Source organism: Pimephales promelas, chromosome 19, assembly GCF_988280905.1.
Source record: "Pimephales promelas chromosome 19, fPimPro1.hap1.1, whole genome shotgun sequence".
NCBI classification, from domain to species: Eukaryota; Metazoa; Chordata; class Actinopteri; order Cypriniformes; family Leuciscidae; genus Pimephales; species Pimephales promelas.
The window spans coordinates 2,965,854-2,992,566 of NC_142787.1; the positions used below are offsets into that span (position 1 = coordinate 2,965,854).

Sequence of the window (26,713 nt, forward strand, 5' to 3'; positions counted from 1 at the left end):
ATGCCAACGTAAACTAATCCTCAAGCCAGAGTCTGGAAGTTTGGCCCGTGTTGTCCAGTGTGATGCGTTACAGTAAGAGTGTCGACGATAACTCACAGTTCGGGAACTTTGCAGAGTAATAAAAGTGGCAAATGAGCTGTCGTCTCGTACATAAAACAACTAAAACATCCAACGAACGTGGAAAATAACTTAAAGTACCAATTAAAACGATGCTTCTGTGAAGCGGTTCAAACTAATTAAAACATTTTTCAGCATTTAAACATTTGTACAAGGGCAAAATTGGTTATAAAAGAAAAGCTATAAAGTTTCTATATATATATATTAAATGATCATAGAAAAAATAAAAATATATAAGAATATGCAAGGTTTGTACAATATGTTTGGCAATACACCAGCTTCGACCAACTTCGAAAGATCGACAGCTTTTTAACTAAGGCGAGACTGTCAGACGAAACAATGCCCTCGTTTCTTATTCATCAAACAAAATCCCTTCATCCCAGCTCTCGCCTCTGTCTATATAGAGCAGAGAACTGTCCGTCAATCATGAGCGTGTCAGTATCGCTTTCAACGCGTCTTTGGCTTTACGCTTCAGCATCGTGTGATCTGACGTGTATCAGGTGACGCCTCCAACACAAATAAAAAAGCTCACACACTTGTTGTGGATCTGGATGTGTGAGTGTGTGTGTGGCGCTCATGTGGTGGAGGAATCCACGTACGGAAGGAACTTGGTGAGTTTGTTCGGCGAGCCGACGTTCACACACTCCAAGTCTTCACTCAACCTGAAGAAGATCTCCTGCTCCTTCTTCCTCAGAGTCAGTTCATCCTCCAGGACCTGAGAGAGAACACGTCACACGGTCACTACACAACAAATCACATCCAAACGACAATAACTGACAGTTTTAACTGACAGGATTATGGCGTACAGCTTAAGGGATAGTTCACTTTGAAATTAATTTCTGATATGTTTTAGCTTACCTCAAGGGCATCCAAGATGTAGGCGTCTTTGTTTCCGCTGTAGTTTCAATTTTGATATTTTTAGGTCAAACCGTTGTTGTCTGTCAGTCATATAATGGAGGTCTATGGTCACCACCTCAAAGAGCATGCACAGAGAAGTCAGAATTAAACATGATTTAATGACTCATAAATGTAAGTACACATTGATGGCCTAAGACACGAAACGAGCGGTTTGTGTGAGAAAACGAACAGTATTTATATCGCTCTTGTAACCACAGCCACGTCCAAGTGATCTGAGGACGCGGGCGCTTTGTGGTAAAAACGATATAAATACTGTTCGTTTTCTCACACAAACCGCTCGTTTCGTGTCTTAGGCCATCAATGTGTACTTACATTTACGAGTCATTAAATCATGTATAATTTTGACTTCTCTGTGCATGCTCTTTGAGGTGGTGACCATAGACCTCCATTATATGACTGACAGACAAGAACGGTTTGACCTAAAAATATCAAAATTGAAACTACTGTGGAAACAAAGACACTGATATCTTGGATGCCCTTGAGGTAAGCTAAAACATGCCAAAAATTAATTTCAAAGTGAACTTTATGAAAACCCCAAATTCAAAATTAGAATATTGTGAAAAGGTTTTCATAAGCTGTAATCCGTAATCATTAAAAATATAACAAATAAAGGCTTGAAATGCCTCACATTGCATATAATATATTAGTTTCCCCTTTTAAGTTGAATTACTGAAATCAATGAACTTTTGCACGATGTTCTAATTTTTCGAGTTTCACCTGTAAGTTTTGTTGATAAATAAATAAATAAATAAAATGCCATAATCTACAGTTGTGGTCAGAACTATTAGCACCCCTGGTAAATATGATCAGAAATGGCTGTGAAAATAAATCTGCATTGTAAATCCTTTTGATCTTTTATAAAAAAAATAAAAAAAAATGAGCAGAAGTAAAAGAATTGAAAGAGGAGTCTAAATCGCAACACAAAACACATGGTTTTCTCCAGAACACATGATTATAGGCACTCTTTATATCAGAAGGTGAAAGGTGAAAATCCAGCTTTCAATGTTGTTTATGTGTCTATGTGGTGTTGTTAATATGCTTTAAGACAAACTGTGTGTAAATTCATAATTCATATTCTGTTCACAAGTATTTTCTGCTTAAAACTGCAGTGAACCAAAGACAGTCTCAAAAACACGCTTTGAAATCGCTGGTGTTTCTGACGTCACAAACCACCTTGTAACCAATCAGATCAACGTGTCATCGTCAACCAGTGGATGTCTGAGTGAGTGGAGGCGGGGCTCATTTGCATATTCATAGGACCACGTATACTAAATGAGGCAAGGGTGTCGAGTTACATTCAAGAAGGCATGAACACATTTTTTTTTTTTTTTTTTTATGCATCATTTTAGTGATCAAAGATGCAGGGATACAATTATTGACTACAGGCGGACTTTAAAATATTTCTCTTTTTGTTCAACTTTAATTGGAGCACAGAAAACTTGAACAATATAATATAATATAGTAAAATATAACATACTATAAAAATGCCGTCTGATTAAACCTTCAAGCCTTCATGTCATAAAGAGCATTAGACCAAGAATGTTTAGAATGATGAAGATGGAAATTTTTACCATAATGCAAGTTAACCCCTTAATTGAAAATGTTTGTGTGCGCTCCAGAACGGGTGTAACCTTCACACACACTTCACCCGCAAAAGAAAATCTCCCTCATTTCAACGGCAAAATGTGAATTCAAACATAACCAACACAATTATTGTGGTTAACTCAAATAATTGTGATTAAATCAAATAACTGCAATAAGACAATTCATCGAAGTCTAATATTAAAACAGACATTTTAAACCGTACAATATTACTATTCTGACTGTTTTTCACCAGATAAATGCATGAAGACCATGAGCGGCTCAATCGGACATCCACAAACTTCTGAATGGTTGAGTTCAATTTATGTTTGTTTTTCTGTAATTCAGGTTCCAGACGTGTGTAACTCGGTGTGTGAAAGTGACCTCTGACCTTCTTCCTGGGCTTGAGGTGTTCTCTCCATTCCTTCAGCTGCTGGTTGTGTTGCTCGTCCAGTGACTTCAGACGCTGCGTTTCGTTTTCTATTAGCAGGTGACACTTCTCATTCTGCAGGACACACACACACACACACACACACACACAGTCAGACACGTGAAGTGTGAAACAAAACAACTATCACCACAAAACTTTGAGTTTTCAGGGAGACGCGATGCAACACACAAATGTCAGGTAATACTATAAGTTTACAGTAACAAAATAGTTTTTTAAACTTAGTTTATAGTTAATTCATAGCTTATCTTCTAAAAAAAAAAAAAAGAGTGTGTCAGATAATGTTGAGGTTGAAAACAAAATACACTCAGACATGTATCAAACTATCTTTTCCTTTTGTGTTCTACACAATATGTGTGAATGTAGTGCTGGGTGGTTTGACCAAACAATTATATTATATGATTTATATATACATTTATATCACTTTTATTTTATTATTATACCGGTTTCACAGTAGGCATTACTTTTTTTTTTTTTTCTGATTGGGTGTTATCCACATTTTCTGCTGATTGAGAGAGGAGATACTGCAGTAGACTGAGTGAATATTCTAGAGAAATCCACATTAATACAGGTTTGCACAAAATGACGCTCTTCATAAAGAGGTCCAGCAGGAGGCGCTGTAGGTCTGTCACTCAAACAGCGGTTTCCACGGTAGCGGCTGAACACAAAGCGGTTTCCCGGTAACGACAGTACACAAAGCAGCACAACGCTCATAAATGCTGCTTTATCAGGAAAGATTAAAGCTACACTGTGGGAATATTAGTTTCTGTTCCTCTCAATTCCGATTTCGTTTTAACTCCTACGGTGGCCAATGTAGTCCAAGATTAACATGGCTTCCAGTTCGACCTCGTCCATGAGTGTTAACTCGAACATAAACGCGAAAGGCGAAGCTTGAATTAACGGGTATGTCCCTCTTTGGCTAATGTACTTTCAAGATGGAGACATTAGAACCCCTTACCCGTATGTATTTTCAATGGTATGATATGCGAGAATACTCACGACAATACTTTATTACTTGAACGAAGTAAATATACATTAATGAGATACATATATTTTTAAAAGAACTAAGTGTTTTTAGCTAAGAATAAACTAAATAGGGTTGCCACCTTCAGTGAGGCAAAATAAGGGACACCCATACGCGAGATAAATAAATAATTAAATGAATTTTAAAAAATGTGTCAAGGGTATGGAACTGGTTATTTCAACATGACAACTTGACAGCTCAACAATAAACCAAGAGAAAACATGTGAGCTTGCAACAGAAAACATTTTATATTATTATTTTACTTATTTACTATATATATATATATATATATATATATGAACCAGTAATCATGTTTTTGACAATTTTGCATGGATGGGATATTTTTATTGTTTTTATTTACTCACATTGATTTTGAATTTCATTTTGAAATTGTTATGTAATTGTTTGTCTATTTTTTATTTAAATAATGTAGCACTTTTAAAACTTTCTTTTAATTGCCATAAAGTGTGTATTACAGATATGACCATAATTTAGTATGCATATATGGTTAATATTTAATAATACCAATTATAATGTATTTATTAATCTGTTTAATAACATTAACAAATATAATAGCTGTCTACCAAGCTTTGACAAATGTATGGAATAGTATTAATGTTATATATTTATTTTTCAAAGAAAAAAACAACAACAAAAAACAATAGGCCTATACCGCATGTTCTCTAGACTCGTCACCATGGAAAAAAAGACACTAAAATGCATTCATGCGCAAATTAACTACTCTACCTTTTTCTTGTGAAATTGATTTTATTATAATTACTATTAGTAGCCTATTATCTATAGGCTACTATAAAATCCTTATTTGTTTATTCATCTATGTAAAATTATGTCTGTTGATATGACTATTTGTATTATTGGTAAGAAAATCTATTTATGTATTTATTTATGTATTCAGACAGGATGACATTCTCTAGGTTTTTAATTTCTCCACAACATGCACATTTTTATTATTAAATATGTATTAAATATATATCTCTCTTATTTCTAATGATAACTTATTTAGGCTACTCATTGCCACTGACACTTTCCAGTATTTGTTTCCTCCCACTCTCGTCGGTACTTTTGCACACACTTCGTTTCAGAGGTGGACGCATCAAGACCCGCCCTCTTCTGACTCTGATTGGCCCTGAACCTGATGGTATATTAAACAAACCAATCAAACCAACAATGACAGCGAGTATTTCCCAATCAAGGGTAGAATAGGACGAGTCTTCACAGAATGCGGGTGGCATAATTTGCATGGGATCATGCGTTCGGAAATACGGGACAAACCGCGTCCCGTATTGATTCAAAACGGGACGCGCTGTTTACTTCACAAATACGGGACGATTCCGTATTTTAAGGGACGGGTGGCAACCCTAAAACTAAAAGAGTTACACAGTGTAGCTTTAAATGAAAATAACGTTGAAACTCTTCTAAAGACTGTAGGTTCACTTCAGAAACATTCATTTAAAAACACCCGCGCCACGATTTTGAAACATGCAGTGCTCATGTTTATTCAGCGATGTCAAACAGTGTTAATATTGAGAACCAATGTGTGTGGGAAACACTGTAATATAATTTGACAGCTATCAATTATAGTGTAACCCATCCATCTTCACCTTTACAGTAACACACACACACACACAGCTGTGTATGACCAGTGCAACAGTGAAAAGGCCCCCTCAAACAGACAGAGACACTGGTATTGCGGTATATTAAAAATTCATATCATAACAAAAATAAACACTAGGGCTGGGTATTGACACAAATTTCACAATTCGATCCCGATTCGATTCAATATCGATTATTTTGGATATCAGTTACAATAAATGGCAAATTTTCTCAAGGGAATCAAATCTCTTAACTAATGCTGTAAACTATGGGAGTCTAGTTGTAGCCTATAGACTTCATTAGCCTAATATGAAGATAATAATAAACTGTTTTGTAGCTATACAAACACTTAAATTACACTTTTATTTATTTTTATAATAAGAAGATTATATGAAATATAAACATTTAAATGGTGGCTGTCATAAAAACTTGCCAGATTTATTCAAATATGCATTAAATATTGAAGAACATTAAGATTATAATGCATATGTAATATGGTGTATATATTTAGCAAAATGCTCCTCTCTAGAGTTATTTTTCTAGCTGACTAACGAGTTTATGTGGGTTTTCTGAGGTAAATATGACGATTGATTACGAGCTGTTTAACTGACGTCTTTCCACGGTTGAAACGCTGATTGAGCGAATCAATGTGACATGATACGGATTTAGATAAGTTGTACTCTATCTTTAACACACTTTCAGATGCTCGTTCATGTTTATTTCGCGCTGTAACTGGTATTATTAAGCCGGAAGAGAGATCAGCGCTGCTAAGAGCGATCTCACGCCACAGCGCCAAAACGTTATTCATGTTTTTGAATTTCTAAAGAAAATGGACGTAATTTGAAAAATGACTTTGTTTCATATCAATAGTAACAAAGGGCAAAGATTATTGCGATTTTTCGGATGCGCGCAGCCGCGATACATAGTTCAATTCATTCAAATGAAACAGGATGACTAATCGATTCTTGAGATTTAAGAATCGATATCGGTTCGTAAAAATGAGAATCGATTAGTATCGAGAAATCGATATTTATTACCCAGCCCTAATAAACACCGCTATGAACCGGTCTACCGCCCAGCACTGTGTGAACGGGGCTGAAGAAGAGGAGAGTGTGTGTGACCTGCAGCTGCTGAAGCTCTCGGCTGTTCCCCTCACACTGGCTGATCATCTCTCTCATCTGGTTGTCATGTTTCTGCTGCTGGTGCAGTCGCTCGGCCTTCTGCCTCTTCTCCTCCAGCCTGGTGAACTGAACACGAGAGAGAGAGACACGTCTCAGAGAGGACACACACACAAACACACGGGCCGAGAGAGGAGTCTCTGAGAGGACACACACACACTTCACCTGCTTGATCTTCTCGCGGTCTTCCGCTGAGTTTCCGGTGGAGTTGATCTTCAGGCTCTTCTTGAACATCACCATGCGTGTCTTGCCCTCGCTGCGCTGGATCTTCGGGAGTCTGTTCTTCTCCTGTTGCTGTCGAGCTTTGAGGATCTCAATCATGCGCTGGTTATAACACTGCATCTGTTCCTGTTCCTGAGACCCCACACACACACATGGGTCAGTGTCAGAGCACTAACACACAGCACAAGCTTTAAACACACTGAGACAACACACACACACACCTTCTCGTGTTTCTTGAGGAGCTGGTGTCTCTGCATGAAGTACTGGTCCTTCAGCTGCTGTTTGAGGAGCTGGTGTCTCTCGTGCAGGTTCTTCTCTTCCATGTCCCAGAGAGTGGACTCTCGATCTGAGGGAAGAGGAGAGCGCTCGGGTTAGAGGCGCCGTCTGCATTCAGCTCTTCGGAAACCGTGACTCTCGGTCTGCACTTATACCTCTGAGTAGAGCCTGTTTCTTCAGGAGGCAATCGCGCTCCGTCTCGGAGATTTCCCGCTTGTTTTCAGCAATGATCCTCTTCAGAGTCGAGTCCAGATGATCCCTCTGATCCGCAAGGAACTTCTCTTCCTGAACAAAGAGCCGGAAAGAATGAAAGTCAGACCTCTTTGGTCCTTTCCTAGTGTTTGATTGGCCATTGAAATGGATGATTCTGTCCATGATAAACAAACCTCGTTGGATTTCAGCTGTTGAAAGTTGTTCATTTTGGCCTTCAAACTGTCTTTCCTCTGATTCCTGGGCAGTTTCTCCACTTCTTGTTTGACCTGAGACCAAACGAGGGTAAGTGTTTTACTTCAAACTGGAAAATTCAACACAAGAGTTATCTAGAATGGCCCCATAACGGGCTGTGTGGTCACGTGACGTGGCGTTACTCTAATCAGAAGAAACATCTGGAATAAAATAGCGGACCGCTTGAATGCTAGATCAACAGATTTTAATATTTTAGACACATGATGATGCGGACTCTTGCACTAGTTTATATTGTAAGCAAGAGAGCATTACGTGGGATGTTAGCGACTTCATATTTCATCATCCAAGTCAAACATATTATTTTTTAGATATTTACTCCTCTTCAGAAAAATTTCAATTTGTCAATTTCGATGTCAAATTCATCGCCACCATTCGAAAAATAATCATATTTTTTACATTATCATTAGCAAAATAAAAAAAAAATTATCATTTTAGCAATTATTTGATTAACGAGATTTACAACGAAGCCAGGTTTCAATATACATTACATTAAAATAGTAAAGTTCTAGAATATTAGTTACACATTCAAATATATGAATGAATATATTTCATATTTATAATGGAAATTACCAAAAACATTAATTTGATATCAACAGTTTCGTGCAACAGTTTCTAACCCTAACCATAACCCTAACCCTAACGTTTGGGAAATCATTGAAATTGAATGTTTGGGGCCAATAAAGTATATTTTGAATATATATGTGTGTGTGTGTATGTTTGGGGTGTAGCTCACTCGCCTCCTTCTTCTTGTGCTTCATCTGGTCCTGGAACTTGCTGTAGGCTTTCTCTTGCTCTGTACGGATGCGTTTGCCCTCGTCCCGCAGTCGTGTGGTGTGGTCCATCTCCATCTTCTCTATGGTCTGCTTCTGCTGCTTCTCCAGGGTCTCCAGCTCCGTGTCAAAGAACTTCTTCTTGGCCTGTGAGCAAAGCCGCAGAACAACACATCAGCGCTGGTCAACATTTCAACTGCATGAAGTCACGGTTCCAGACTGCAGCCAAATTGGTCACATATGTATGGAAGCTTGTTTCCGCCACAGAATGAAAAATAAAAAAAGGTAACTGACTTTATATCTCACAATTGTGACTTTTTATCTCACAATTCTGACTTTTTTTCTCACAGATGTAAAGTCAGAATTGCGAGATATAAAGTCAGAATTGAGATATAAAGTCAAAATTTTGAAATATAAAGTCAGAATTGCGAGATATAAAGCCAGAATTGTGAGATATAGTCAGAATTGCGTGATATAAAGTCAGAATTGCGTGATATAAAGTCAGAATTCCGTGTTATAAAGTCAAAATTGCGAGATATAAAGTGAGAATTGATTGATATAAAGTCGAAATTGTGTGATATAAAATCAGAATTGCGTGATATAGTCAGAATTGCGAGATATAAAGTCAGAATTGATTGATATAAAGTCGAAATTGTGTGATATAAAGTCAGAATTGCGAGATATAAAGTCAAAATTTTGAGATATAAAGTCAGAATTTTGAGATATAAAGTCAGAATTCCGTGTTATAAAGTCAAAATTGCGAGATATAAAGTGAGAATTGATTGATATAAAGTCGAAATTGTGTGATATAAAATCAGAATTGCGTGATATAGTCAGAATTGCGAGATATAAAGTCAGAATTGATTGATATAAAGTCGAAATTGTGTGATATAAAGTCAGAATTGCGAGATATAAAGTCAAAATTTTGAGATATAAAGTCAGAATTTTGAGATATAAAGTCAAAATTGCTTGATATAAAGTCACAATTCCGTGTTATAAAGTCAAAATTGCGAGACATAAAATCAGAATTGCGTGATATAAAGTCAAAATTGCGTGTTGTAAAGTCGCAATTGCGAGATATAGTAAAAATTGCGAGATATAAAATCAGAATTGCGTGATATAAAGTCAGAATTGATTGATATAAAGTCGAAATTGTGTGATATAAAGTCAGAATTGCGAGATAAAGTCAGAATTGCGAGATATAAAGTCAGAATTGAGATATAAAGTCAAAATTGCGTGTTGTAAAGTCAAAATTGCGTGATATAGTCAGAATTGCGTGATATAAAGTCAGAATTGATTGATATAAAGTCGAAAATTGAAAGATATAAAGTCAGAATTGAGTGATATAAACTATTCTCAGGGAGAAAAAAATTTTACAAGTTGAACGAGTAGGCTACTAGTATCATGAATCCATTTTTCAAAAATTTTATATGGTCGCTTATGTGCGAGTGGACGCTCGCGCAACAGAACGCCGTTGCATCAACTGCTGCACTTATGTTCAAAATGAACGAGTGAGCTACATCATGAACTCGCCATAGACATTAATGAAGAGAAGTTGCTCCGGCTACAGTGTTCTTCCGTGTTCTTTTACAACTGCAGCTCTACAAACAAAAACTTGGTTTCCCTGTTTACGCCTGCCGGTTTCTTTAGCAAGCGGAGATATTCATAGCCGTAGAACCCTTCAGTTTAGCTAACTTTCAAGCCAGAAACTTCACATATTTATATTCATGTAAGTTAGGCTTGTGGGGCGTCATGGGGGCGTCTTTTAACCTATATTTAAATCATCAAAATTGTAAACGTATACTTTGACTGCCTGTTGCTATGGTTACTCACAGCTGATGTAGCAAGCGCATTTATTTATTAATTTCGAAAGGTAAACAGTCAGTTTCACCAGAACTCCTTTACTAGGTGTCCTCTAGACATTTTTTTTTTTGGATATATAAACATATATACACACACACACAGTGTTTTTTTTTCTTTCTTTTTGATATATAGACATATATACACACACACACAGTATACACAGTACAGTTTTTTATATGTATATAGTACATTTTTTACCCCATTTACATGTGATGTCTTAAGAAGGCCCGTTCATAACGTCTTTAAAGTGAGCTTAACTGTCTTCACAACTACAAACACGCAGTGTGTTCAGCGTAAAGCTGCTTGTGCTGGAGATCTGTGACTCTTACATTCATCTCCTGGTCGAATCTGCGCTGCATCTGTTCCCGCTGGTCCTTCAGCTTCAGGTTGAGCACGACCTGGGCACGATGCTGCTCTTTCTGCAGGAGACGAAGGTCTCGCAGCTCCTGGCGCCTGTGTGGATCAATCAACGCAGACGTCAGAATCGCTGAATGGAAGTCAATGGGCACCAAAACTACAGTACTCAACATTTGAAGTACATGAATTTCGAACAATACCCGTTCTTGTCTTAGGACGGCTTTTTTTGATCCACTTCAAATGTTTGGTTACTAACATTCTTCAAAACATCATCTTTTGTGTTCAGCAGAAGAAGTGGAACAACATAAGTAAATGATGACGCAATTTTCTTTTTTGGGTGGCCTATCCCTTTAAGCTGAAAATGTGAAGTCTCCCGCCAACCAAAGAATGTCTAGAATGCAGCAATAGTCTGTTCTTCCACAGAGAGCACTACAGAGGGCTCATGGGAAAGACACCCCCACCTCATTCATTGCATGACTTCACTGACAGCCAGAGACCAGAGGAATGTTCCACACAGATATTTAATGTGGGGGTAGATCTCAAGCCCCAGTCATATTTCATCACCAAACCAAAAGAAATACATTGCATTTTGCTTGAGGACAATGAAGTCTATTATTAAGAAGGCTGATTTTGTGTTTTGATTTTGAGGTCAAATATGATCCGGACATGTTTGTTGTGAGACTGAAGTGAAGCTGTGCTATGTGTGTTTCATGCAGGACACGATCACACCACTAGATGGCAGCAGTGGCATTGTTTGTAGGTGCGGACCGAGAGCAGCGTGTGTGTGTGTGTGTAATCTACTACCACCAGCTGAGGTGCTTCAAGAGAGAAGGCTAGATTGAAAGGTTCACAAGGATTCAGATGATGGATCTGTTGAAGGGAGATTTGAGCTCTTGTTTTGCCCTTTAAAAGTGGTCCACTTCCTCTGGCTGTACACAAAGTTCCCCTTGTGTATTAATGTCCCATTCGGGACGGACAAGGTCTTGGACCTGAGACCTAAAATAGCCTGTTTACTCCGCTGAGATGCAAGATCAAGTAGAAAACTTTTCCTCTTAAAAGGTTAGTTCATCATTCTGTCATCATGTACTCGCCCTCATGTTGTTCCAAACCTGAAAGACTTTTGTTCATCTTTGAAATACAAATGTTTCTTTTTAATGAAATCTGAGAGCTTTCGGTCTCACCATTCACACTACACATAACTAACACTTCCACTTTTATTCACATATACACATTCAACTACGCCCACATATGGTGAATGGAAGCTTAAGCATGTTCGCTTGACATGCAAGAACCAATGAGGTTAAATCTCGTGTTAAGCATCACGTTTGAGATTTAGCAAGAAATAACAAAACAAATGAGGTTTGTTCTCGCGTGTCAAGCCGGTTAAGCTTTTGTTTATGCTCGCTGATCAATATTTGAATTAGTGCTAATATTTTATTGCTAATATTTTATATAATATTTAATATTTAATCGCGATTAATCGCATTGATGTCACAGTTAACTCACGATTAATCGCATTGATGTCATAGTTAACTCGTGATTAATCACATTGATGTCATAGTTAACTCACGATTAATCGCATTAATGTCATAGTTAGCTCGCGATTAATCGCATTAATGTCATAGTTAACTCGCGATTAATCACATTGATGTCATAGTTAACTCGCGATTAATCGCATTAATGTCATAGTTAGCTCGCGATTAATCGCATTAATGTCATAGTTAGCTCGCGATTAATCACATTAATGTCATAGTTAGCTCGCGATTAATCGCATTAATGTCATAGTTAGCTCGCGATTAATCGCATTAATGTCATAGTTAGCTCGCGATTAATCGCATTAATGTCATAGTTAGCTCGCGATTAATCGCATTAATGTCATAGTTAACTCGCGATTAATCGCATTGATGTCATAGTTAACTCGCGATTAATCGCATTAATGTCATAGTTAGCTTGCGATTAATCGCATTAATGTCATAGTTAGCTCGCGATTAATCGCATTAATTACATAGTTAGCTCGCGATTAATCGCATTAATGTCATAGTTAGCTCGCGATTAATCGCATTAATGTCATAGTTAGCTCGCGATTAATCGCATTGATGTCATAGTTAACTCGCGATTAATCGCATTGATGTCATAGTTAGCTCGCGATTAATCGCATTAATGTCATAGTTAACTCGCGATTAATCGCATTGATGTCATAGTTAACTCGCGATTAATCGCATTAATGTCATAGGTGACTCGCGATTAATCGCATTGATGTCATAGTTAGCTCGCGATTAATCGCATTAATGTCATAGTTAGCTCGCGATTAATCACATTAATGCCATAGTTAGCTCGCGATTAATCGCATTAATGTCATAGTTAGCTCGCGATTAATCGCATTGATGTCATAGTTAACTCGCGATTAATCGCATTGATGTCATAGGTAACTCGCGATTAATCGCATTAATGTCATAGTTAGCTCGCGATTAATCGCATTAATGTCATAGTTAGCTCGCGATTAATCGCATTAATGTCATAGGTAACTCGCGATTAATCGCATTAATGTCATAGGTAACTCGCGATTAATCGCATTGATGTCATAGTTAACTCGCGATTAATCGCATTAATGTCATAGTTAGCTCGCGATTAATCGCATTAATGTCATAGTTAGCTCGCGATTAATCACATTAATGTCATAGTTAGCTCGCGATTAATCGCATTAATGTCATAGTTAGCTCGCGATTAATCGCATTAATGTCATAGTTAGCTCGCGATTAATCGCATTAATGTCATAGTTAGCTCGCGATTAATCGCATTAATGTCATAGTTAACTCGCGATTAATCGCATTGATGTCATAGTTAACTCGCGATTAATCGCATTAATGTCATAGTTAGCTTGCGATTAATCGCATTAATGTCATAGTTAGCTCGCGATTAATCGCATTAATTACATAGTTAGCTCGCGATTAATCGCATTAATGTCATAGTTAGCTCGCGATTAATCGCATTAATGTCATAGTTAGCTCGCGATTAATCGCATTGATGTCATAGTTAACTCGCGATTAATCGCATTGATGTCATAGTTAGCTCGCGATTAATCGCATTAATGTCATAGTTAACTCGCGATTAATCGCATTGATGTCATAGTTAACTCGCGATTAATCGCATTAATGTCATAGGTGACTCGCGATTAATCGCATTGATGTCATAGTTAGCTCGCGATTAATCGCATTAATGTCATAGTTAGCTCGCGATTAATCACATTAATGCCATAGTTAGCTCGCGATTAATCGCATTAATGTCATAGTTAGCTCGCGATTAATCGCATTGATGTCATAGTTAACTCGCGATTAATCGCATTGATGTCATAGGTAACTCGCGATTAATCGCATTAATGTCATAGTTAGCTCGCGATTAATCGCATTAATGTCATAGTTAGCTCGCGATTAATCGCATTAATGTCATAGTTAGCTCGCGATTAATCGCATTAATGTCATAGGTAACTCGCGATTAATCGCATTAATGTCATAGGTAACTCGCGATTAATCGCATTGATGTCATAGTTAACTCGCGATTAATCGCATTAATGTCATAGTTAGCTTGCGATTAATCGCATTAATGTCATAGTTAACTCGCGATTAATCGCATTAATGTCATAGGTAACTTGCGATTAATCGCATTAATGTCATAGGTAACTTGCGATTAATCGCATTAATGTCATAGGTAACTCGCGATCAATCGCACATTTTTATCTATTCTAAATGTCTTTTGATTTCTTTTTGTTACATTATTTTAAACTCATTTTAATTCTCTTGTCAACATGGAAAAGTGGATCGGCTTGTTTAGTGCAAATGTTTTTTTATTATTATTATTGAAAATAACATTGGAATAGTGTTCAATTTCACACTAACATATATAAATAATCTCTCACACAATGTAACACTGTCTATCAATAAAAGGGTGAAAGAAATACTGACGAGGTCCTGATATTGACGAGGGGGTGGAGAATTCGCATCATCTGTGTGTGTGTGTGTGTGTGTGTGTGTTTGCTTGGCCATCATCAAGTGGTGTTTCAGACTGGATGTGCTGCGATGATGATAGCTCAGTTCACAACGACAAAACACACAGATCACTTGGTCTTGTCAATGGGACAATTTGGCAACTTTTTAAAAGTAAACTTTCCATTCCGAATCTTAGGGCATCCATTTCGGCGTCTCGCGCTCGTCATCCACTCAAACGTAACGTTACTATTTGGCCGGCTCGCAAGCCGAAACGAGTGTGTGCGGCACAAAACGTCCTCGCGCTGCGAATCTGAAACCCATTCATTTCAATGGCTTGCGCCGCGCGAGGACGTTTTGTTGCTTCTTCGAAAAGCGCAAGCGGATCTAGCTGGAACGGAAACAAAACAACAGGCACGCCGCAAACACACGTTTGGGCTTGCGAGCCGGCTTTGAGTGGATGACGAGCGTGAGACGCCGAAATGGATCAGGACGCATGCCGCGTCCTGTTGCAAAAGCATGTGAAAAACATTAAACAAGACCGTTAATCGCGCAATAAAAAAAATTAACGCCGTTAAAATGGGTTTGCGTTAACGCCGTTAATAACGCGTTAAACTGACACCCCTAATTTGAATAAAAGCCTACATTCAATCTGTTCCTCATATAAAATGATTGTGTTTTCAGAAAATGTGAACTAAACTGATTGATTAAGTTCATGTGGATTCATTTTACAATCTCTTTATGGACTTTTTTTGAAGCGACAGTAGTAGTTGCGTAGACTGTCAACGGACGGACAGAAATCCCTCAGATTTCATTAATCATATCTTCGTGTGTGTTCCCGAAGATGAACAAAAGTCTTACATGAGTGAGAATGAGAATTTTCTAATTTTTTCAAAAAGCTTGATTAAAGCGAGTGATGGCGTGGACTTGCCTGAGGAACCTCATCTCCTCGTCTTTCTTCTCATCATCGGTGATGATTTTGGAGGTGGTGATGCTCACCTCGACACCGTCAACCAAGAACTTACGGGTGCGTTTGAGCGTCTTCTTGGAGTCCTGTTAAAAAAACAAATGCATTTAAATGAGAGAAACTAAGAAACAGAAACTGTGATGGGTGTGGTAGCAAGATTGAAGGGAACTGTGGATGGGACATGGCTTGGCGACGTGAAGGAACTAGCACTGATAGAACTAGAAGCGTAAGGAACGGGTGGACTGGACAAAGAAAGAAGAAATGAGAAACTGAGACAAAGGGCATGAACAGGAAGCAGTGCGATTTCTGGTATCCTGTAAAGCCAGTTCTGACAGGAAGTGTCAGTGGCTCATGAACGCATGATTGAGAGATTATGAGGGTTAATCTCACAAATCCATCGTGCCATCCTTTTTATGGAAATGTAATAAGCAAGTCATTGCTGTAATGAGAAAAAATAATAAATAATATATTATATTTGTTGGATTACAAACTAACTAACATAAAAGGCAAAGATGTTTTGTAGTTTCAGAGCCACTGAATTCAATTAATTTATTTAGACACAGTTGCAATCGTATTTTATTGGATCTTGTCATATAAATGCCGTCACTTTTCAGCAAACAACACAAAGACTCGTGTCTATTTAACCCAGCTGAGCAAACAGCCACATCCTCTGTCGTCTTCATGCCGTACACTCGATAGTGAGTCGAAGCCTGCTGTCCGAAGCGCGCAAACCTTGCACTTCCTGCGAGGTGGTTTTGGTGGTAAAGTGTGCATATGTGCACTAATGTTTGCTAAAATCATTGTTGAACCATTTTTGATCGTGCAGCATCAAAACTAAAGGATAAGAGAGAGTTAAACTTCTGAATCATACTGGGAAAATGGCAAACATGAGAAAAGAAGCTGTTCTCTGGAGTCACAAACAAATCCTCAGTGACTGATGCACAATACTGAATGGACCAGAGACAAAGAGCGTTTGAGAGAAATGGATGGAAAATCTGACACAGGCGAGCACTTTGAAACATGCAACAAATGAATTGACTTCATTTAAAGTAATGTTCAGGGTTCAACACCAGATTCACTCATGATGAGTCTATGCGGATAAAACATGTTTAACTACTCTACCTAGATGATCACACCTCAAACTAAATCTTTTAGATGAGACATATTTTTTTTATTATAATTTTGTAAATCAACAGCATATCAGGGATGGTACTGATAAAAAATACAGTAAAAAAATGTAATGTACATTTTAGAGCTGTCAAACGATTAATCGCGATTAATCGAAATTTGTGTTAACATAATATATGTGGGTGCACTGTGTATAATTATTGTGTGTGTGTATATATATATATATATATATATATATATATATATAAATAAATACACACACACACATGCATGTATATTTAAGAAAAAAATATTATTTATATATAAAATATTTATATTTATAAATAATATAAATGATATATAAGTCTATATACAGAATATACATGAAAATATTTCTTAAATATATACAAGCATGTGTGTGTATTTATATATATAAAATAATTATACACAGTGCACCCACATATATTATGTAAACACAAACTTTTATTTTTAATGCAATTAATCGCGATTAATCGTTTGACTGTCCTAATATATTTTAAAATGTACATTATTTCTGTGATGGAAAAGCTGAATTTTCAGACAGCACTAATCGAAATCGAAATCTTTAAAGTCCCCATGAAATCAAAATTGAACCTATTTACTTTGTTAGCGCATATTACTAGTCTTGTGGTGAACAATTAATCCGTGCAAGTGAATATATATTAAAACAAATGTTTTACCTTAGCAATCTTTAATCAAAATCTGAAAAGTTACTTCCGGTCTGGAACGGTTTCTTTTTCTGATGACGTAGGTTTCACAGTTTGGGTGGGGAAACGCTTAACCACTCCCCTCAAACCGTTAGTTTGCTATGAGCGACAGATGGAGAGGAGGAGCGCTAGAGTAAAACCGTTTGCAACTTCCGGTTCACGGGGACTTTAAACTATATTATCGCCCATTTATTAAAAGTTGCATATATAGTTCATTCTCTACTCTACTTGCAAACATACTGTAAACTCACGTAAAGAAATATAGCAAATCTCAAATGTGCAACTATTTATATCGTTACAAAATATAAATAATAATAATAATAATAATAATTCATCACATTTATATAGCGCCTTTCTGGACACTCAAAGCGCTTCACATAGAGGGGGGAATCTCCTCAACCACCACCAGTGTGCAGCATCCACCTGGATGATGCGACGGCTGCCATAGTGCGCCAGAACGCTCACCACACACCAGCTTACTGGTGGAGAGGAGACAGTGATGAAGCCAATTGGTATATATATATGGGGATGATTAGGAGGCCATGATGGACAGAGGCCACTGGGCAAATTTGGCCAGGATGCCGGGGTTACACCCCTACTCTTTCGAAAGACATCCTGGGATTTTTAATGACCACAGAGAGTCAGGACCTCGGTTTAACGTCTCATCCGAAGGACGGTGCTCTTTTGACAGTATAGTATCCCCATTACTATACTGGGGCGTTAGGACCCACACAGACCACAGGGTGAGCACCCCCTGCTGGCCTCACTAACACCTCTTCCAGCAGCAACCTGGCTTTCTCAGAAGGTCTCCCATCCAGGTACTAACCAGGCTCAGCCCTGCTTAGCTTCAGTGGGCAACCAGTCTTGGGCTACAGGGTGATATGGTTGCTGGCTAAACTATATTATAACAGAGAGGAATATAGTACATCCAAATTAATCCACGTACACACGGTATACTCAAATGGATCAGTTATATAGTATATCAGTCTATTGCTTGTATTGTTGCAAAAATGAAACTCGCCTACACTATCATCTGCTGAATGCGGTTAGAAGGCATGAAGTAAAAATACTATAAACATTAACATGACTTTCTGTAAATCTGCTTAGGCTTCAGGGATACCTGGAAACACTTTGTTTTTGCAGGATTTTGCTTTGTTAAACCTATAAAACAGAAACTACAGCATAAATTGTAGGGTTGTCCATAAATTGCAGGACTGTTGCTTGGCAAGATACTTCGGAAAGCAACCTGTAATTCTAAAATCAGTCGGTACATCATTTCTAAGAAAAGAGCTTTGAAAAAAAGAGACTGACATGACACTAAACATGACATAACACCTGTCATGAACATGAAGGAGTCTTTATGAATGTTCATGACTGTTGTCATTAAGTGTCATTCGGTAAATTATGACACTTTTAATGCAAAGTTGACATTGTTTAAAATGTCTTTGTTATGACAACTTGACATTAACAAAGAAATCATAACCTGTTAACCTGACATCTTTATAACTAGTCCAACGTGTTCCACTTTACTTGAGGTAAGGGGAAATATTAATGACACTGTTGTTTGACAGCATTTGACAGTGTAATAACCCTTAATGACATCTTTATAACTAGTACAATGTGTTCCACTTTACTTGAGGACAAGTAAAATATTCATGACAGAGTTATGGTGTCACAGTTAAAACCAACCATAACATATGACAGGGTAATGTAATGTTAACACAAAGCTAAATAACTTCTTTAAGTTTGAAAATTAGACCTGTTATGACATTTTTGTGACAGGTTATAATTTCTTGGTTAAAGTCAAGTTGTCATAACAAAGACATTTTAAACAATGTCAACATTGCATTTAAAAGTGTCATAATTTACCGGATGGCGCTTAATGACAACAGTCATAAACATTCATAAAGACTCCTTCATGTTCATGACAGTGTCATGTCAGTCTTATGCATACCCCTTCAAATAAAGTGTTACCATTCTTCGTAATAACGGCTATTTTAATCGTTTTACTGACAATGCTAAGCAAAGCCCAACTCATTTCTGGTTTGGTGTCAATGAAGGGCTACTTGAGGCTTAAATATATGTAAAGCACACACATCGATCCATCCAGCGGTGCAGAGAGAGCTCATTCATGATGCGTGAGACAGGCTGGACTCTGTTTGAGCTCTGTACCTTCACTGTACTTCTGTGTGTACGCCGGTCGACCCGCCCAAAGCACGTTCCACCAGCTCTCATAAACAGGGCTCTGTTCTACGGTGGCCCGACTGAGGAGACCGTGAACAGAGGACCACATAGAGTGGAAGTGAGAGTATTAGTAAAGCAAGTATGTTAAAGAGTGTCATTATAGACTACATAAAATTATGAGAACTTTATAATTGTGTGCTTGGGACATGGGACTTTTTTTGTTATTAGGCGTTGAAAATTTATATCATAATTTGGATTTAGCTTTATCGGCCAATACATCGGTTACCGGCTTTCAAATATTAAGAATTATCGGTTATGGGCCCAAAATGTTTTATCAGTGCATCCCTAGTTTGGTTGAACAAGAAGTTAATAATATTATACGTTTTGTCTCATGGAAATGCACATTTAACACATTTAAGCATTGAGTTGGAGTAGGGATGCAGATGTAAATTTACTTAACAACAGTAACAACTATAAGAAGTGCAATAGATAAATACAGTAAAACTAAAAAGATCCTGAAAGCACAACTAGGACCGTGCTCTTCTATAACCACTGCTAAACCATCAGGACTTCCATGGTAGAAACCATCTATGTGGTTTCTAACAACATGGATTCTATAAAACTATGGATTTTGAACATGCAGGGCCTAAAATTAACATTCAACAAGCGCCAAATGAGAGATCACGTTTTTGATTATTCGAATACAGCAATCGTCACTCAGGCGAACGAGCACAGATTTTCCTTTAAATTTTGTCTTTTGCCAGTGATTGCCATTAACTGTCGGCAAGTGGGAAATCAGAGCTAAAATCATGTGTGGGAAGCATTAGTCGCACCAAAAACAATTTGTATTAGAAACTTTCCAGATCACTATGCTTTAATAGAGATTACTGGCGCAAATATGGCCAATTTATACAAAACCAAAACAAAATGTACACACACTAAACTAGTAGTGTATGTCATAAAAATCAGGGATGCACTGATATGAAAATTTTGGCCGATATCGATAACCGATAAATTTATATTTGAAAGCCGAAAACCGATATATTGGCCAATAAATTTAAATCCAAATTTTTACATCATTTATATAATGTCCCAAACACACGATTATAATGTTCTCATAATTTTATGTCATTTATATCACAGACTTGTGCTGCACATGTTGACTGTTTTTTTCCCCTTTTCCAATCATATTTCAAGCAAAAAACCATCAAAGTGTCTCAGCTGGAGGAAATAATCCATTATTTATCGGCCAAATTTTCTTATTGGGCCGGTAACGATAACATTAAAAATGAACATATATCGGCCGATACCGATATGGTGGCCGATATATCGTGCAACCCTACTAAAAACAAACAAACAAAAAAAACCTATGCATTTTGTCCATTCATTGACACAACAGCGGGGGTTTGGGGGCCTTAAAATTAGAGCCCGACCGATAAAAGATTTTGAAGGCCGATACCGATACAAATATTTTTTGCTTTTAAAATCCGTTATTCCGATATTTTTTATTTATTTATTTTATTTCAGAAACGCGCAACAAAACATTAACAGATTTCCCTAACATTAGTAATTTGTAGTTATTATGAGTTTTAACTAAAATAATATGATAATGCATTTTAAAAAGAAACATGTTTCTTTTATTGTCACAACAGAACAGACTGATGATACCATTAGCTAGCTTTGTGGTTAGCTAGTCTATGCTGAGCCATAATTTAGCAATGGATAACGTCATACTGCAAATTGTAAAACATACATGTTCAATATAACAGGCCAAGGAGAGATGATGCGTCTCATTGCTATAACTGTCACGCGCCATTAAAGAAATACTTCAGTCACATTGTCAAAAGTTAAAAGGACAGTCAGTCAACTACACTGTAACAACGTAACGTAACTATTGCTAGCTAATTCCGCTTCACTCTCTGGACATGATAGTCACAAATTTTAATTGTTATTCAAACAATGTATGTATCGTGACCAACTCAACGAGTGTTGCCGACAGGAACGGTGTAGAGCGCCCTCTGGTGGACAAACTATACAACTCCAACACTCATGACATGGTTCAAGCCCGTTTCCTCCGTTTTTATTTTATTTTTGAAATATTCATTTATCGGCCATTATAACTGCCGATACCGATAGTTTGAAAAATGCCTAATATCGGCCGATAATATCGGTCTGGCTCTACTTAAAATGCAATTCATATGAAAATGGGTTTCAAAGTGCAAGTTTTTTAAAATTATACCAGTATTGACTGTGTAAATGACAAAACGACGTGAACTTGTGAAAACGGTGACGTCATGCATATTAAGTGTTCTATAAGTCTATAAGAGTGCATTGTATCTTTACAAAGTGGCAGCAGAATACAGCTTTTTAATCGTTTTCGTGGATCGTTTTCTGGACGCGAAACAAAAATGCAGAGGAAAAACATTTCAGTTTTTAGTACATCGGTGTCATGTAAAAGACTTACCCTTATAGAGATGGTGCCCATTTCCTTGTTGACAGACAGATCACCTGACAGGTTCAGGCTGATGTCCATGTTCTCACTGACCACATCAGAGTATCGTTTGGATAACCTGCCGTTTGTGTGAGGAAGCAAACTTTCCAGATCCTCACCAGCCAAAGAGGACCTGTCGCTCACCACAGACACACGATTGGCCGGCTCTTTGGGATACGTCTGGTCCAGCATGGGATATGGTTGCTGGTTAGGCATCTCTCCACTGTGAGCTTCTTCCTCTGGTTTCTCTGATGGCTTGGTGTCTGAGGAAGACTCTGAAGGTTCGGCGGTCCTCACTGAAGGAAGTTCTGGCTCTGAGCTCTCGACCGCTTTGGTGTCCTCCTCAGAGGTGGGCGTGCTTTTCCCATCCTCGATCCCGGAGTCGGAACAGGAGGCCTTGCCCGACGCCTCGCTCTCAGGTTTGTCATGGTCTTCCTCTGCAAACTTGTCGCTGAGATTGTCCTCCTGCTCTTTCGAAGGGGTTTCGGTGGACCTGAGCTCCTCCTCGATCACCATTGGAGTTTCGGTGGGACGCGCGTCGTGCGGATGCTCCCCATATGAACTGGTCTCACTGGTTTCTGACGGGTCTTTGACTGGAGCCTAGAAAGAACACACACAGAATGAGGCTTATGCAACATAAAACCATGACAATTATCTTTTCTTTCTTCAAAATAAACCGCTCTGTCAGTCCCACTGAGAAATATACAATACTATCTGTTATACATGTAGGCCAAACGCCCCCCAGGTTATTATTTGCGTTCTCGAACCACCAAACACAGTTGTCGTACAAATGAACGTTTTCAGTAGGGCTGGGTAATAAATATGGATTTCTCGATATTAATCGATTCTCATTTTTACGAACCGATATCGATTCTTAAATCTCAAGAATCGATTAGTCGTCCTATTTCATTTGAACGAATTGAACTATGTATCGCGGCTGCGCACGTCCAAAAAAATAAATAAAATAAAAATAAATAAATAGATAATTCGCAATAATCTTTGCCCTTTGTTACTATTGATATGAAACAAAGTCTCAATTTTCAAATTAGAAATTCAAAAAAATAAATAACGTTTTGGCGCTGCATATTATGCTAATGAAGCCTAGTCTACAACTAGACTCCCATAGTTTACAGCATTAGTTAAGAGATTTGAGTTCCTTGAGAAAATTTGCCATTTATTGTAACTGATATCCAAAATAATCAATATTGAATCGAAATCGAAATCGAATTGCAAGCTTGTGAATCGAAATCGAATCGAATTGTGAAATTTGTGTCAATACCCAGCCCTAGTTTTCAGTTAAAACGGTGCGGTGTTAGCGCCCCCTAAGTTAATAACTAATGATCTTTGCATGAGTCAATTAAAAACTTAATTTAGCTGGACAGTAAGTTTATTCTAGAGCAAAACAATCCCCGTCATCACTGTGAAGCAGCTCTGAAACAATCAATATGGTTAAAAGCACTAGCCTATTCTGTATAAATGAAGGTGACTAGAGTAAACCAGCAAAACTATGGCTGGTTTTATAAAAAGGAAAGTCTCCAGTGCCTGAACTAAAATGGACTGAGAAAACATACAGGCCAGAGACTGACAGTTAGCTCATTCACAGCCACAGGCCACTGTGTCCTTTGCAAAAAGAGGGACTAATTGTCCTATGCTTTATTTAACTCTAAAGAAATGTGGATGTCGTGTCTTTTGTTTCATTTCTACATGAAGGCCAGAAGTGGAAGAGGAAGTGTATTAAGAGTTATTTTTGAACATTCATACCATTGTGCCATTTGACCACAACAGCCTAGAGTAGATCTTTAAATGGAGACGTTAATGTGAAAGTTGGGTGGGGGACACATGTTCTGTTCGTATAATTATACATGCAGTGTTGACAACATGGTCACAGTGTGACATTAGGGTAGTGGCGCCCAGTGGAAAACTACTGGCTTTCATTTCTTATTATTAGTATCAGTGTATCAGAATATGCTTTATCTAATCAATAAAATTTTGTGGAAACAGATTACAAGCAATTATTAAATTGAACAAATTAGAATTGAGTAATAGTTAATCAAATTAATATTCTAATTAATTCTGATTTGTACAATTTAATTAATAATATTGCTTGCAATATGTTGCCACAATTTTATTGATTCGATAAAGCATATTATTTTTTTCAGTGTGGTAAAAATTACTACTTTTCTTCATCATGGTTGCCTTAAATTGATCAAAAGTGACAGCTAAGACCTTTAAAATGTTAAAATGTTGCAAAGGATTTCTAGTTAATAAATGCTTTCAAAATTTCTGTTCATTGATTGAAATTTTCTACTCAAAGATTCCTGAAAAAAATTATCACCAATTCCACAAAAATGTTAAACAGCAAAAACTGCTTTCAACATTGATGATAATAATAATAATAATAATAATCAGAAATGATTCCTGAGCAGCAATGATTTCTGAAGGATCATGTGACACTGAAGACTGGGGTAATGATGCTGTAAATTCAGCTTCGATCACAGGAATACATTACATTTGAAAATAAACTCAAATAGAACATAATAGATTTTAAATTGTAAAAATATTTCAAAATAATACTGTCTTTACTGTATTTGTAATTACATGTAGCCCTAGTGAGCAGAAGAGACTTTCAAAAACATAAAAAATTAGTTTAACGATAAACATTAGTGATCACGTGACCTTGATATTTTGCATGTTAAATTCAGCAAGTTTTAAATCAAAACAGATCTTTTGCATCTTCAATTCAATTTTGTTGAAACCAATGAGTCGATTTAAGAGTTAAAAATAGTGGCTGTGCTTAATTCAACACACTTACAATAAGGAAAGTTAAGAGGAACACTGCATTGTGGGATACGACATTCTGTGCTCTGTTGTATACTGCTTAGGCTGGCAAATGTAGCATATTATCCAGATATTTTATGCATAAAAAATGTGCATACTGTATACAATACATATTGCATACACTGCAGCATTACAAAGAGTGTATTAATAACCCAAACGAGCACATATCTGCATAATTCATTGAGTTGGTGGCACGTTGTGCTGTTCGCAGTGTTTTTGCCCTTCACAGGTACACCTGCACTGAAGCGTACAATAAACTTTCCATGCAATAACAGTTAGAGTTGTCAAAGCACTAAACAAATGCGTCGCTCTTTACGCCCTGAGCTCTTTCCATTAGCAGTGCATTATCTTTCCTCTATCTGAGGGATTTACGATAGAGAGACATTTGGAAGGTGTGCAGTAAGAGAGAAGTGTCAAGACCTCTACAGGAGTGACATCAGCAGGGTCTTCTTCTTCTCCTTCTTCGTGATTGTCCTCGATCTCCTCCATCACCTCAGCTTTGGCCTCCGCCACCAGATCTCTCAATGGACGGTTGGTCTTCACTGAACTCACAAAAGGATGCTGAAACGCAGAACATACGCGGAAAGATTAGACAGAGTTCTTTGTAGCGGTACAAACTCCAAAATGACAATAACATGCACACGCCATCTTAAAGGCATTCTCCACTTTTTTTGGAAATAGGCTCATTTTACAACTCCCCCAGAGTTAAACAGTTGGGTTTTACCGTTTTCGAATATATTCAGCCGATTTTTTGATATTTAGAAGAATATCAGTAACCAGACAGTTTCTGGTCTCATTGACTTCCATAGTATATTTTTTTTTCATAATATGACACTAATATGCATTAATAGATGATTAATTACTTCATTGTTAGTGCAAATTCATGAGCAAATTACTACAATTACTAAATGACTAGTTAATAATGATGTGCCCCAACAAGTAAAGTCATAACATAATGATACCTTTGCAAATGATTAGCTAATGATTAATTAAAGCAGACAACTGGAAGTTGAAGTGCATAGCTTTGACTAATTGTGGTAATTAACACATTAATTTACACCATTAGTTGGTAAAATATGTTAAGGACACATTGAATTAATAGCAATTCATGTATTACTTAATCTATTAATCATATAGACTCTTTATTAGTTGCTGATGCAGTAATCATTAATTAATGGTTTAGTTCTTCATGAGTTATACATTATCTGTGCATTAGTTAAGCATGAATTAATGCATATTAGTGCACCCGTATTGTAAAGTGTTGTCTTTATAAAGACAGTTCACTTCGTGTATACAGGTGGCGCCATCTTTGGAAAACAGTCTCGACAAGTCGAACCACGAACGTCGTGCTGAGTGATCTGAACTGTATGAAGTTTGGCGAACTTCTGAACGGCGTTCGGGGATCGACTTGTCGAAACTGTTTCCCAAAGATGGCGATGTGGACTGTCTTTATAAAGTATCTTCTTATTAAACGGTCTGTACACTTACACAGTTCTCAATGCTTCGTTTTGCATGTGTGGACCCTCATTATGCTACTGTGTTAGTGATAAAACTCTTCACGTTCGAT

At 37.3% G+C, this 26,713-nt stretch overlaps 1 protein-coding gene across 1 annotated transcript in view; it reads right to left on the minus strand.

Annotated features, from left to right (window-relative positions):
- Window positions 1–508: 508 nt before the first annotated feature.
- The window catches only part of stk10 (serine/threonine kinase 10), a 65,733-nt gene continuing 39,528 nt past the window's right edge, over window positions 509–26,713 (minus strand). The window contains exons 8-19 of the mRNA XM_039688091.2: window positions 25,567–25,707; window positions 22,282–22,908; window positions 15,745–15,866; window positions 10,806–10,929; window positions 8,581–8,760; window positions 7,765–7,857; window positions 7,534–7,663; window positions 7,324–7,448; window positions 7,046–7,234; window positions 6,824–6,949; window positions 3,008–3,121; window positions 509–832 (exon numbers count right to left, since the gene is read on the minus strand). Of these exons, the coding sequence (XP_039544025.2) occupies window positions 692–832; window positions 3,008–3,121; window positions 6,824–6,949; window positions 7,046–7,234; window positions 7,324–7,448; window positions 7,534–7,663; window positions 7,765–7,857; window positions 8,581–8,760; window positions 10,806–10,929; window positions 15,745–15,866; window positions 22,282–22,908; window positions 25,567–25,707 (2,112 nt within the window). The 3' untranslated portion in view covers window positions 509–691. The remainder of the gene's footprint in view (window positions 833–3,007; window positions 3,122–6,823; window positions 6,950–7,045; window positions 7,235–7,323; window positions 7,449–7,533; window positions 7,664–7,764; window positions 7,858–8,580; window positions 8,761–10,805; window positions 10,930–15,744; window positions 15,867–22,281; window positions 22,909–25,566; window positions 25,708–26,713) is intronic.